This window comes from Pieris brassicae, chromosome 7 (assembly GCF_905147105.1).
Source record: "Pieris brassicae chromosome 7, ilPieBrab1.1, whole genome shotgun sequence".
Classification (NCBI taxonomy): Eukaryota; Metazoa; Arthropoda; class Insecta; order Lepidoptera; family Pieridae; genus Pieris; species Pieris brassicae.
Window position 1 is genome coordinate 19,436,904 of NC_059671.1, and position 13,007 is coordinate 19,449,910.

General features: G+C 37.0%; 2 protein-coding genes across 2 annotated transcripts; one reads left to right on the forward strand and one right to left on the reverse strand.

The window, feature by feature from the left end:
• Nucleotides 1-5,474: 5,474 nt before the first annotated feature.
• Nucleotides 5,475-7,638, reverse strand: LOC123711823 (cytochrome P450 6B2-like). Its single transcript, XM_045664645.1, has 2 exons — nucleotides 6,268-7,638; nucleotides 5,475-5,657 (listed from the first exon to the last, which is right to left on the reverse strand). Exons 1-2 carry the CDS (start codon nucleotides 7,622-7,624, stop codon nucleotides 5,488-5,490), a joined length of 1,527 nt encoding a protein of 508 aa, XP_045520601.1. The 5' UTR covers nucleotides 7,625-7,638; the 3' UTR covers nucleotides 5,475-5,487.
• A 663-nt stretch (nucleotides 7,639-8,301) lies between these two features.
• On the forward strand, nucleotides 8,302-12,713 carry LOC123712453 (dual specificity protein phosphatase 14). The gene is made up of 4 exons (XM_045665550.1): nucleotides 8,302-8,513; nucleotides 10,200-10,428; nucleotides 10,969-11,105; nucleotides 11,942-12,713. The coding sequence occupies exons 1-4, from the start codon at nucleotides 8,413-8,415 to the stop codon at nucleotides 12,129-12,131; spliced, it is 657 nt and encodes a 218-aa protein (XP_045521506.1). The 5' UTR covers nucleotides 8,302-8,412; the 3' UTR covers nucleotides 12,132-12,713.
• Nucleotides 12,714-13,007: the final 294 nt, after the last annotated feature.

Genomic DNA, 13,007 nt, shown 5'->3' on the forward strand with positions numbered 1-13,007 from the left:
AAAATTAAGGGAGTGCTATGGTACGAAGGGTATCCATGTGTCGACACCTGTTAAATCTGTTGAAGTAAGAGTATCAAGCTTAGACGATTCTGTTACTGCTGACGAAGTAAAATACGCTGTGTGTAAGAAAGGGGAGTGCTCATCCGATCATGTTAGAGTTGGTGAAGTTCGTCAAGATAAGACGGGTCTCTTTGCGGTGTGGGTGAAATGCCCGGTGGAAGCTGCAAAGAAACTGTCTGAAGGTCGTCTGCTTGTAGGCTAGTCTTCAGCTAGGGTGACGGTGCTGCAACAACGAGAACTAAGGTGCTTCCGCTGTTTGCAAGCTGGTCATGTTGCAGCTCGTTGTACGGTGGAAATAGACCGTAGTAAGTCTTGTTACCGGTGTGGCCAGCCAGGTCATCGTGCGTCTGTTTGTTCATCCAAACCGCAATGTCCTCTGTGTATTGCGGCAGGTAAAACAGCGGATCATCGACTGGGGGGAAAAGCTTGTACTGCTCCCAGTCAAAAGTTGCCGAGAAGATTCAACACGAAGGTTTCAGTAGAACCATCTTTGTGCAGTGACATAATGGAGACCCAAGAAATTGTAATTAGTTAGTATGGATCTACCTTTTATTCAATCTAAGATGAACCACTGTGCAAGTGCTCAAGACCTTTTAATTCAGAGTTTGACACAGTGGATCGTTAATATAGGGATTGTTTCAGAACCATACATGGTTCCAGATAAAAACAACTGGGTCGGTGACCGAGATGGTCTTGTTGCGATTTTTATAAATGATGTCAACTTGCTGTCAGTTGCTTCAACAATGCAGGGTAGAGGTTGTGTTGCTTTAAAAATTGGAAGAATTGCAGTTGTCGGTGCTTATTTTTCTTGCTGAATTTGAAACGTTTTTGTCCGAACTGGGCTGTCTTATTTCATGGTGTCGACCGCTCGATATTATTGTCGCTGGAGACTTCAATGCTAAATCTACAGTCCACTGTTGAACGTGGTGACGCTTTGTTGGATTGGCTAGCTGCTCAAAATTTGGTGTCTCTGAATCGGGGTAATGTTCAGACTTGCGTACGTGTGAATGGTGGCTCTATTGTGGACGTTACTTTTTCAAGTCCTGCACTTGCAAGTTATGTTTATAGATGGAGGGTGTTGTCAGATGTTGAAACTTTATCAGACCACAAGTACATTCGCTTTGACATCAATGATTCTTCTGTAAGTATTCCGGGTTCTGCTCCATCTGAGATAGGTCCTAGATGGTCCCGAAAAAATCTAGACAAAGATGCGCTTTTCGAGGTATCGTTAGTAGAAGCTTGGAATCCCAAACCTTCAAATATTACAGTTGATTCTGAGGTGAAATGGTTTAGGAACTCACTCACTCGTATCAGTGACGTTGCTATGCACCGGATCGGTCCCATCTCACCTAAGCAAAGCGTCTATTGGTGGTCATCCGAACTAGCCCAACTACGAGCGGAGTGTGTTAAGGCACGTCGCCGGTACACGCGTTTTAGAAGAAGGCATCACAGTTACCGTGATCAGGACGAAGAGGCAAGTTTATATTCTTCTTATCAAGCAGCAAAAAGGGCTCTTCGGATGGAAATAGCTGAAGCAAAGGATAGGGCATGGAAGGAGCTGCTGAACTCCTTGGATCGTGATATGTGGGGGCGACCATATAATATTGTCATGAGTAAACTCCGTCCCTGGAAGCCGCCGCTAACATAAACAATGGAGCCAACGTTTCTTGAGATGGTTGTTACATGGCTGTTTCCTTGTGATTCTATTCCTTTTATTAATGTCGACTTTGATCGTTCAGAGGATATTCCTGAGGTGTCAGAGGGTGAGTTAGGGGCAGGTATTTTTAAAATTCAAAACAAAAGAACCGCTCCTGGTCCTGATGGATTGCATGGAACGGTTTTAGCGCAATCTCTTAATAATGGTTTATCTAACAGATTTCGAGATCTCCTTTCTGATCTTTTGAGGAACGGCATATTCCCTAGTAGCTGGAAAGTCGGTCAATTGCTTCTTCTTAGGAAGTTCGGGAAACCGGTAGATTCACCTTCGGCGTATCGACCTATTGTTTTACTTCCTGAGGTGGGAAAACTGTTTGAGCGAATAATTGTCTCGCGTCTCTAGAAGCATCTTCTGATCGTTGGTCCAAATCTATCTGATTCTCAATTCGGTTTTCGGCGTGCTCGCTCTACAATTAACGCCTTAGGGACTTGTGCGAAGAAACTGTCTCTGGTGGTGGGGTTGTGTTGGCGGTTTCGCTAGATATTGCGAATGCATTCAATACTATTCCCTGGAGAGCGATTATGGACGGTCTCTTTTATCATGGTGTGCCTGTTTACTTACGACATGTAGTAGGAGCTTATCTCTCTGAACGATCGATCATATATCCAAGTCGGGAAGGTTGGAGATGTTATCAGGTTCGATGTGGAGTTCCCCAAGGGTCGGTTATTGGGCCCCTTTTGTGGAAAATTGGATTTGATGCAGTCCTTCGAGGTAGACTGATGCCAGGAGTAGGCTTAATATGTTATGCTGACGATACCCTTGTGACGGCCAAGGGATGTAATTATCAAGAGGCGAGTTTGTTAGCTGCTGCTGGAGTAGAACAAGTAGTGACTCGTATAAGGCGACTTGGTCTTCGAGTGGCTTTACAAAAATCTGAAGTCATTTGTTTTGCTAGGAGGTCTCCACCTAGAGGCGCTGAAATAATTGTAGATGGCGTTCATATGGCAGTAAAGTCGACTTTGAAATACCTCGGGTTGGTTCTCGATGCCCGTTGGACTTTCAAAGCTCATTTTGCAGCCCTGGCACCCAAGCTGCCAACTGCAATGGCTTTGGGTCGTATAATGCCAAATATCGGTGGGCCAGGCGAGGGCTGTAGGCTTCGTTATGCTGGTGTAGTACGTACGAAAGCTCTTTATGGTTGTCCGATATGGGCGGATAAGTTGACATTTTACAACAAAGGTATACTGAGGCGGTCATAGCGTAAAGTTGCCATTAGAATTGCGAGGGCATACCGTACAGTATCCTGTGATGCAGCATGTGTCATAGCCGCCACTCCACCGTGGCACTTGGAAGCTCTGGCTTTGGGAGACATTTTTTGGAGAAGAGCCAGGAGTGGTGGTTTTGACCCACCTCTGGAGGTAGTCAAGGTGTGGAAGGAGGAGTATCGCCGCTTAATTTTGCAAGAATGGAGGGAAGAGTTAAGTGAATGTCGGTTTGGTTTACATACCGTTGATCTTATTCGTCCCTTTTTGAAACACTGGGTGGACCGAAGGTGGGGATCGCTTTCCTATCGGCTCGTGCAGGTTCTCTCTGGCCATGGATGCTTCGGAAGTTATCTGCATCGAATCGTTGGAAGAGAGGCGACACCCGCTTGTCATCATTGTGACTGTATAGATGATACGGTGAGGCATACAGTGGAGGAGTGTCCGGCTTGGGACTACTTTCGCTCGGTGCTTGCTGATAGCATTGATGGCAATCTGTCGCTTCCACTAATTATTCAAAGAATGGTGGAAGCTGACAATGACGGTCCTTGGAATTACTACTAAGATTATTACAGAATATCAATAATTGTAATATAATTATAACCGTTATTGTTGGCGACTCGTAAATATAAATAGAGATAGATTATACGTTAATTTTGGCGACTCTATAATTATAAGATAAATAAGAATATATTTGGCAGGGCATAAGTAGAAATTCAGTATGAGTTATAAGTTCGATGAGAATATTGTTGATAGCTTATAAGTAGAAATTAAGTATGTGTTATAAGTTCTATAATTAAAATATGTAAATAATTTAAGTATGAAAAATGGTTAATAAATAAATGAACAAATGCTTCGCCGAACAAAAGGGTCGCATAGCTCTCGTCGCGGTATACCGGCGCAGATGTTTGTAAGCGCAGCTCTCGTCGCGGTATACTGTTCGAGTACTTAAGCTCGGCGAGATCTACGCAAAATTCTCTTTCCTCTCTCCTCTGACTACGAACTGGGACCCACGAATAATAGGCGAAGCAAGAAACAAGATCAAGGCGCAGTTTCATTTCAAGACAACGTCAAACAATTACGCACTAGCAGGGGTGCGTGGGTTAAGGCGGTGCCAGCACTACGTCAAACCGTCTTGACAAAACGTACGAAGTCAATCCCCACCGGTATACAAAACCGCGCCGAGGAACTTTGGTTACTGCACGGGCGTATTCAAACGACATAAACGTAACGACGACTTAAACGTAATATCCCGTGCAGGCCCGAGTACCTGAGGTGTCGTAGGGATTGGCAAGAATAGCGGTACGTACGAAGTCAATCCCCACCGGTATTCAAAGCCGCGCCGAGGAACTTTGGTTACTGCACGGGTGTTTTCAAACGAACACATAAACGTATTATCCCGTGCAGGCTTGAGTCTCTGAGGCGTCGTGGAGGTTGGCATTCAACAGTTATAAAGTGTAACGGAAAAATGATAAGCGTAACCGAAAAATGTGACGGTAAATTTTTACCAACGCCGATAAAGAAGTTTCACTTCAAAAACATACTTTTTTAACTCTAATTTTGTACCTTAAAGTATTAATGTAAAATTTCACTTAAGAATATTTACACTTTTTAAAGACATACTTGCTTATCTTTATTAAAAACATAATAACTGTTTATTTATGATTGGGATTGCTTAAATAAATACTTTGTCAGTATAAATAAAAAAAGAAAAATTCGTGCACCTGCAATGATAAACTTCATTTTATACTCTGTAGAGATTATTAATATTAACTGTTTTCTTGACTTGATAAAAACCGCATCATTTTTCAAATATTTGCATTTAAGATCTTCACGTACAGTGTGGGGTGAAAGCCTTTAAACTATTTTTATAAGGCATTTGATTATATAATATACTATTTTTAATGATATGCAGCAATCTTATCACTAAACGATCACGATTTTTTATTACGTATTCTGAGTGTCAGTTTTATTCTTTAATAAATTTATTATTTTATTGACGAAAGATACGTTTTACTAAAAATATGTTATTTAGTTTAATATAATTGTATTTCTTTGGTTATACGAGTACTGATATTAAAATAATGTTTGAGAATATTTTTAAGAGAAATTCTGCCGCGTCAAAAAACTCAGACTATATTTACGAGGATGACTTCGTATATGAAAAATACTATTGGTCAGAAAAGTATTTTGTTATGTGATGTGGTTGAATAACTGTTTTTATTTCTTTCATGTACTTTTTAATATACATAAGAATATATGTTAAAGTATTTTGTCAGTCAATATAGTAGTGATGTAGTAAAATTACATAAATAAAATAGGTTTTATAATGTTATAAGTTATAAACAATATTACTATTTTATTATGTGTCAACTTCATTGTTTGAATTCCAGTACATTATACTCAGTTGTTCATTGATGTATTAAGTCTTAAGTAAGTATCTATTTAAGTTATATAGGGTACTTTGCTGCAGAAATCAAAATTAAACTATAATAATAATACAGTTAATTAATTCCGAAGCTTTAATTTCAATGGTATTTCTCCTTTCACTGCCTGTACAATGTTGCTCCATGGGTTAACAGGCAGTTCTACGGGGGTTTTGTCTGAAGGCTCTACGGTGAACTTCTGCAGAATAGCAGCCAGTCCCGCTAGAGACTGCATCTGACCGAGTCGAGCACCTGCGAATGATGTTATATGAAATGATTATGCGGTCAATAAACTTGGGTATGAAAAAAAATTTAATTAAAAATGTCATAAATGTGGCTTTTGTCGTCAGGTTGATTTTTAAAATATCAACGATAGGACGCACTTCGTAATTGGCTACTTATAAGGCGTTGGTACAGTAACTTAAGTAAGTAATAATAAAGTTATAATACAGTTTAAGATTCAATATTAACGTTACCCTATTGTTTACAGTTACCGTCAAATAGAGGATTATCTCACAAATTTCAACCACCGTCATTGGCCCAAATGGCTCATAAATTCTTAACTGTTATAGGTTATTAAACGATAATTAATTAATTTATATACGGGGTATACAATATGTTATTAGAAGTTTATCCTAGGTTGATAAATCATCAACAAGACGACGCAATGGCGGGACATCAAGATTTTTCATTAGACATTGTAGTATTCTAGAAATTATTATTCTGATTATAAAACCCTATGGGACAAATTCGCTGTGTGTTAAAATCTCGATATTTGAAGACTTGTAAAGAAGTATACTTCAAATTATTAATCATAGGTTCTCTTGAAGGCGAATCAATTTCATCATGAAATATTACTTACCAATACATCCTCTTGGCCCTTCGCCGAATGGCATAAAAGAATATTTATGGTGATAAGTGGATTCAGGAGAAAATCTTTCAGGGCAGAACTCGCTAGGGTTTTCAAAATATTTTCCATCGATTTGTATCGCTTGTGACGGGATGAAGACAATCACACCGGGATCTATAGTTATATCAAGCGAAGGAAAGGTGTATCTCTGGCAACAGACTCTTTGCAAAAAGCCGAAAGACGAGAACATTCTCATGGATTCCTTGAATACCATTTCTAAGTATGTCATCTTACTCACTGCTTCGAAGCACAATTTACCATCATAACTCACAAGGATTTCATCAATTTCTTCTTGCGCCCTAGCTTGTATTTGTGGATGAAATGCTAGTTTATGCAGCGTGACACTAGTTGCAAAAGAAGATGTCTCAAATCCTGCCGCGTAAAAAACAAACACTTGAGCAACCAACAGCTCATCATCTAATGTGAGTTCTATGGTTGCTGGTGTTCCATCTGGATTTTGTTTCTCTATTGATTCTCCAGTTATCTTTCCTTCTTGAGATAAATGTAACAAAACATCGATAAAATCATTTCGACCCGAGGGCTTGTAGTTGCGCCATTTAAAAGCCGTTATCACTATATCAGCGATCAAGTTGTACAAAGTATCATCAGCAAGTTGTATATATTTTCTTGTTTGTGGAAATAAATCCATTAAACCAAGTAGGATGACGTCTTTTCCGGTTCTTTGAAACACAAGTCTTCCTAGATGTAGGAATGCAGAATTTTCATTGCAAATTGTATCCATATCGATGCCAAATCCACAGGCTCCAATAAACTCTATTGTAAAGCGTGACATAAGATTACGTACATCACAATCTTCTCCACGCTTAGCCTTATCTTCTATAAGCGCTTGCAACTTTTCTGCACATTGACTAATTAAGGGAAACATGTTCTTTAATCTTGTACCCGTAAAGGCGGGCGTGAGTCGTTTACGAAGCAATTTCCAAATATCTCCATCGACGTGGAACAAATTTTTCAAGAGCGGTTCAGTTTCGGGGTTCAATGCTGCGCCTCGAGCGTGAAAATGGGTAAAATCTACGTTGAGAATGTCTCGTATGATGTCTAAATCGCGAACGATGAGTGCAGGTTGACTTCCTTTGAAGTAGCCAACAATTTTTTCATCAGGATACTTGTAATACACTTCGGTCAGAACGCTTGTCAAACTTTTCAATCCAGCAGCATTTTGAAAATGATTTCCAAATATGGGTAGCGGCCTATCATGTACAACGTTTCTCTTTTTCCAGTAATTATAATTTCTTGTGAAGATGAAGTAAAAAAATATAATTAACAAAGCGACAATTATTGGAATCATTATATCTACGCGGTGACACATGCAAAACTGTGTTAAAATCGTGACTCTGAAAGGTATTAAAATTGCTTTAATACTCGTTATAAATCGTTTTTATTGCCAAATACATTTAATCGCAGGCGTGCGTGAAAACTATATTTAATGTTTCCTAATGAAATATTGCTTGTAAATTATTTCCAGGCGCTTTGTTTTATACACTACTAACGACAACCTTATGCTATCTTAAAACGTATCGAACTTCGACAAATCACAAAAAATATATGCTATTCGTGGAAATTACAATTTAATTTCAATATTTAAAAACGACCCAACTGTGTTTCTTCTAGTTTAGTTTCTATTTTTGCAAAATTTATCCTTTCGAATTAAATAAATATTCGCGAGGTAGGGCCGGTGCTACCCATTAGCAAAAGTTCACTCATTTTATAAGTATATTATATAGGCATAAAAGGACTTGCAAAGAAATAAAAACTACGATTTTTATTTATATAAAACACTATCAAATTTATCCTCATATCAATAATCATACAAATCACAAATTACCCTCTCGCCAAAGACAACACGAAGTAAACAAATTATGAGTCTCCATGGTTTAAAAATAGACGTGGAATGCCGGATATTGCAGGCATCCGAGATACAGGTGTTCATACTTCAGCCCAGTGAATTTTCAGTAGCCAGTACGCATTCTGACTGGGCCGCGTGCGCACGTCTAAAAAATCTCGATATAAAACACGATTTGTGAAAATAAATGGTGAAAGTGTCAGTCTGTTTCTGAATATAAATATAATCTCGAAATGAAAGTTCTTCCGGTCGAAGATAAGGTCGCGAGGGTTGCTAATGAGAGGCCTTCTGTGGTCACCGATGTTTCTAAAGAGATAAGGGATGAATTGAACAGGTATTTTATTACTGAGTCTCACACCTTTTTAAAATTTGATATAAAGTTTAACTTTATAACAGTCGTACTGAAGGCTTTCAATTTTCTCTATATTTTTAACTTAATACTACATTGTTTATTTATTAAATGGTTTAAGATAACTCATTACTTTTAGTATTGGTTCCATAATATATTTTTATTTTAGTTTTATATACTATCGTAATATAATTTTAAATCAAGTTCTGGCTTAAATGTGCCAACAGTTTCTTAATTTTATAAACATATTACGAATATATATTATATGACGATTTTGTTTATATATATATACAATTTTTTACATTTGCACATATAAAGCTTGTTAAAGCAATATACGTAGCAGGCCACAATTATTTAAAATGATTTAATAAGTTGTCAAACATGTTTTTTTAATAGATGACAGTGACAATTTAAAAAGTTATATTTAAGAAATCAAGGTATACTAAAGTGAAAAATAATATTTGTATAAGACGTTGGTCAAGACAAGTATCAAAGATAGTTTAAACAAAATTTAAACGGGCAGTCGTGCCCAATTGTTTAATTATTTTAATTTAAATTGTCCAAAACTATGCATAATATTTAGTAGTAAAATGAAGTGACCACAGATTAGAGGCTAGCAAATTATCGCGCGTTTAGTAATGAGAGTCACAGATTACATAGAATAAAATAATATAAAAACTTTTTCTCTTTACTTTGTCATAGATGAAAAACAAAACCAAATGCGTAGTTTTATGATTAGAGCAAGTTCGTTAGGGTCAGACGTGGTTGGCTCGTATCCAAAATGACACAACCTCGTGGAATGTGGACTGTTTACGCTTTGTTGATGTTTTTATAAGTGCCAAAACTACTTAGTAAATATATAGATAATTAAACATAAAATAAATATGTCGTATTTAATTTACAAAATAAATATATACTAAAAAGTATTTCCAAAGCTTTCAAAGTTATTTAAAATATCGCATATAATGTATATATGAATTAAAAATTAGCTTGAGCCATAGGACGTCGTCGTCACGTTCTATATAATATAAAGTTGACCGTCATTAGCTATTAGGTCTTCCAAGTTAATTACATTAATAAACGATGCCACGCTCCTCTAGAAAATTGACGATAATTGCTCAGCATTTTATGAACTGGGTCAATGTGTAATTACAAAATAATGGGATTTGCTATGAATGCAATGAGTCGATCGAAACAGCTTGATTGATGCTGTGTGTGATTTGAGTGTTTATAAACAATTTGTAGGACGATTCTATTTCTGTTACTTGAAATTGATTTACATTATACCTATATTGCCAACATCATTTCCCTTTTGGTCTATTAAGTATATATCGCGACGTATAAGTTCGCCAGGGTGATTAGATATTCAGACACTTATTAAATTACGTAAGATACCGGCAAACATCTTAAACAGATGTCTTGCCTGTGCCTGTGATTTTTAGGTAACACTTTGGTGACGTGTCGATCGCGTGATTGGTAATTCAGTTGACGTTTGTGTCCCGCGCTGTGTACGATGCTCACATTTTCCCCCACTCCCATTTTAATGCTCAAGAAGTTTGCCGGTATCTGTATTTGTTTAAAACTTATTGACCAATTACAGATATTTCATTTCACAGTGTTAATTCTTATTAACTCTTTAGCTCGATTATTAAATGCATATATTATCTACAGAGGCTGTCCCCTAGGCGTATCACGAGTTATTGACTTCGTATATATATGTGGAGCCCACGCTTTGCCCGGTGCTGTTAAGGCCCTGCGACCAAGTCTGGTGGTAAATGCCGCCCCAGAACTGCCACCACCGCCAGAAGACTATGTACCGCGACATTATGTACCACTGTTGGACACACCGAATTCCGACATGCACCCTTATATGGAAAGCGTCGCTGACTTAATAAATGAAGTAAGTACCCATTATTTATTAACATCAAATTTACGGGAAATTTGGTCCTTCCTGGAGACCTCAACAGAACGAATGAATTTTTTATTGCCAGTTCTTCTCTTCCGTTCTTCGCCCTTGATTTGAAAACTGGCAGTAAATGCAAAATTAGAATTTTATGTATATTTCCTTTTTTTTGACGTTCATAAGTGTATATTGTGTTACTTATATGAATAAATTTTTAACTTTTGGCTTTTTGAATGGCTGGATAGAATTTTTTTGCTGCTATATCACCGAGACTGCATCCTATCTTGAGGCTGAAGACAAATTGTACTATAAAAATGGTATCGAAAAATTTTATTACCGCTATAATCGTTGTAATCGACTACATTGAATAATCAAATCAAATTCTATTAAAAAGAGATTGTTTCTATGTTAGCCTACGAACTTTCAGCCCACATAATATAGGCTGGGTCGGATGGAACCCGGCGCAATAATACATTCAAAGTATAGTAAACAATACTACTGTTATTTTGTTTATGTAAAAAAAAATGTTTGTTATAGGTCGTCACAAGAGATGAAGCTGTATTGGTTCATTGTGTCGCTGGTGTATCAAGATCCGTCACGTTATGCTTAGCATACCTCATTAAATGGCACAAAATGACACTTAGAGACGCGTATCACCATATGAAAAGGCGAAGGTAAACACAGTTCTCATACTTAGGCAAGAGAAGATTGAAGAGTCATGTTGTATGAGTCATGAGTCTACATGACAAGTAGACAAGCAATAGTAAAGGTCAATATAGCGCGATTCTATCAACCTTTCTATAAAACGTGGACTGAATTCTTGTTTTACCATGGTTACCGGCTTTTTTTTTAAAAAAATGAATGAAATGAATAATTATTAATATTTATTTCAAAAACATATGATATTAATAATAGAAAATTGATAAATTGAAAGTTTAAATTTGGTTCCTGTGTACCGTTAATTCTGGCAGCAATTCCTCGCTTCATTACGGTACTTAATCGTTAAGCGAGGAAAACTCTGGGGTCATGAGTATATTATAAGTAATTAGCGCCTGTGCAGTGGAACCCCAAGACTTCTGGCCGAGCTACGCTTGCCAAAACAGCTCGAGCTGGTCTGTAAAAACCAACAGCGAGATTACTTACTTTAAAAAAAAGAACTCCACGGCCCAAGAATCTCTACTCCAAAGGGAAAAATCAAAGTTGGAGAAAATACTCTTCAATTTGAGCCGTTTATTATTTTCCGCCTGCTTTTTGGTTGCAGCAGCTTTGTGCTAGAGAGACGGGGCGAACGTGTCCATACAAATACCATACCAAAGCCCGTCTCATCATCCACGCGATCAAAGACATCCATACCATCCGGCTGCTCGCCATCGTCTCTAGCGATACAACTATGTTACTATGTGTATATTTAGTACTAATGTCCCTTCCTACTAGTATCCCTTCCTAATCCTTACCAGCTTTGAAATATTTTGGTACTTTGGTCACAAAAACTTACTGAGGTTATTTACAGGCCGCAAATACGACCGAACACTGGATTCTTTAAGCAGCTAATAAAATATGAAGACAGATTATTTGGCGAAGCCTCCGTGAAAATGGTGTATTGTGAAGCGATCGACAAAGAAATCCCGGATGTGTATGAGCCAGATTATAGGGGAATGACTTGGTTCAGACAACGGTATGGGCCTATTGAGAATTGTTAAAAAAATCTTTTATTCATATAATCTGAGCACAATTTCCTATATGTCATTTGACGGATGGAAGAGTTGGTTCGCGTTAATGATTAGAAGTTAATAAAATATATGAAGTACGGTGCAAATGAGCTTTGAAATTGAATAATTGATTTGTTTAATTGTAAGCCTAGTGTACCAGTATTTTTACCTTTTGATTAGATCTATTATACAATTATTTATTTCTTTAATCGATAAATAATAATTGACAAACGACAAGTCTGCCGAAGAATATCGCGCTACAGTTTCAGCATATTTAATATTATTTAACGATTTCTGTATACAGGTATACACTATTGTATGTATAATTAGGCTAGGATCAAAAAAGTCATAAGGGATATGTTAACGAAGATTCGTAGTTATCCATGTGACAGCAAAAATAGTCCAAAAATCATAACATTGTGTGTTTAAGTCATTAGTGAAACATTTCCACTATCCCTTCGTTAATCAATTTCAGTTTAGTCTACAAAGATTTTTAAATGTGTATAACATCGGATATACAGCAAAGTATAATTTGGGAGATATGTTCTTTCGTTCATACGTTTTGAATTAATTATGTATAAATTTGATTTGGTAAATTTTCAAACTATCGGTTTATATATTTGTTAACATCATTTAAAATTAAGATTGCTTGCTGATATTATAAAAACTACTTAGTTATTATTTTAAGGAATAGATTAGGTACTTATAAGACTGAAAATGTGTGCAAAATGTATGTGTTGAATATACAATTGTGATATGTATATTCTATTTTGAAGAGGGACCAAATAAATGAATTTTATGTAATATTTGTTTTTATTGTTCAATATTTGTCAAATCACCTGCTGAAAGACGTTTTTTTTTATGTAA

What these genes read in the sequence shown, in the direction of transcription:
- LOC123711823 (XM_045664645.1), bottom strand. Translation starts at nt 7,624, where the DNA reads ATGATTCCAATAATTGTCGCTTTGTTAATTATATTTTTTTACTTCATC. An exon ending in AGGGCCAAGAGGATGTATTG is followed by an intron (nt 5,658 to 6,267) that starts GTAAGTAATATT and finishes CATCATTCGCAG; the next exon opens with GTGCTCGACTCGGTCAGATG.
- LOC123712453 (XM_045665550.1), top strand. Translation starts at nt 8,413, where the DNA reads ATGAAAGTTCTTCCGGTCGAAGATAAGGTCGCGAGGGTTGCTAATGAG. An exon ending in ATAAGGGATGAATTGAACAG is followed by an intron (nt 8,514 to 10,199) that starts GTATTTTATTAC and finishes TATTATCTACAG; the next exon opens with AGGCTGTCCCCTAGGCGTAT. An exon ending in TCGCTGACTTAATAAATGAA is followed by an intron (nt 10,429 to 10,968) that starts GTAAGTACCCAT and finishes TGTTTGTTATAG; the next exon opens with GTCGTCACAAGAGATGAAGC.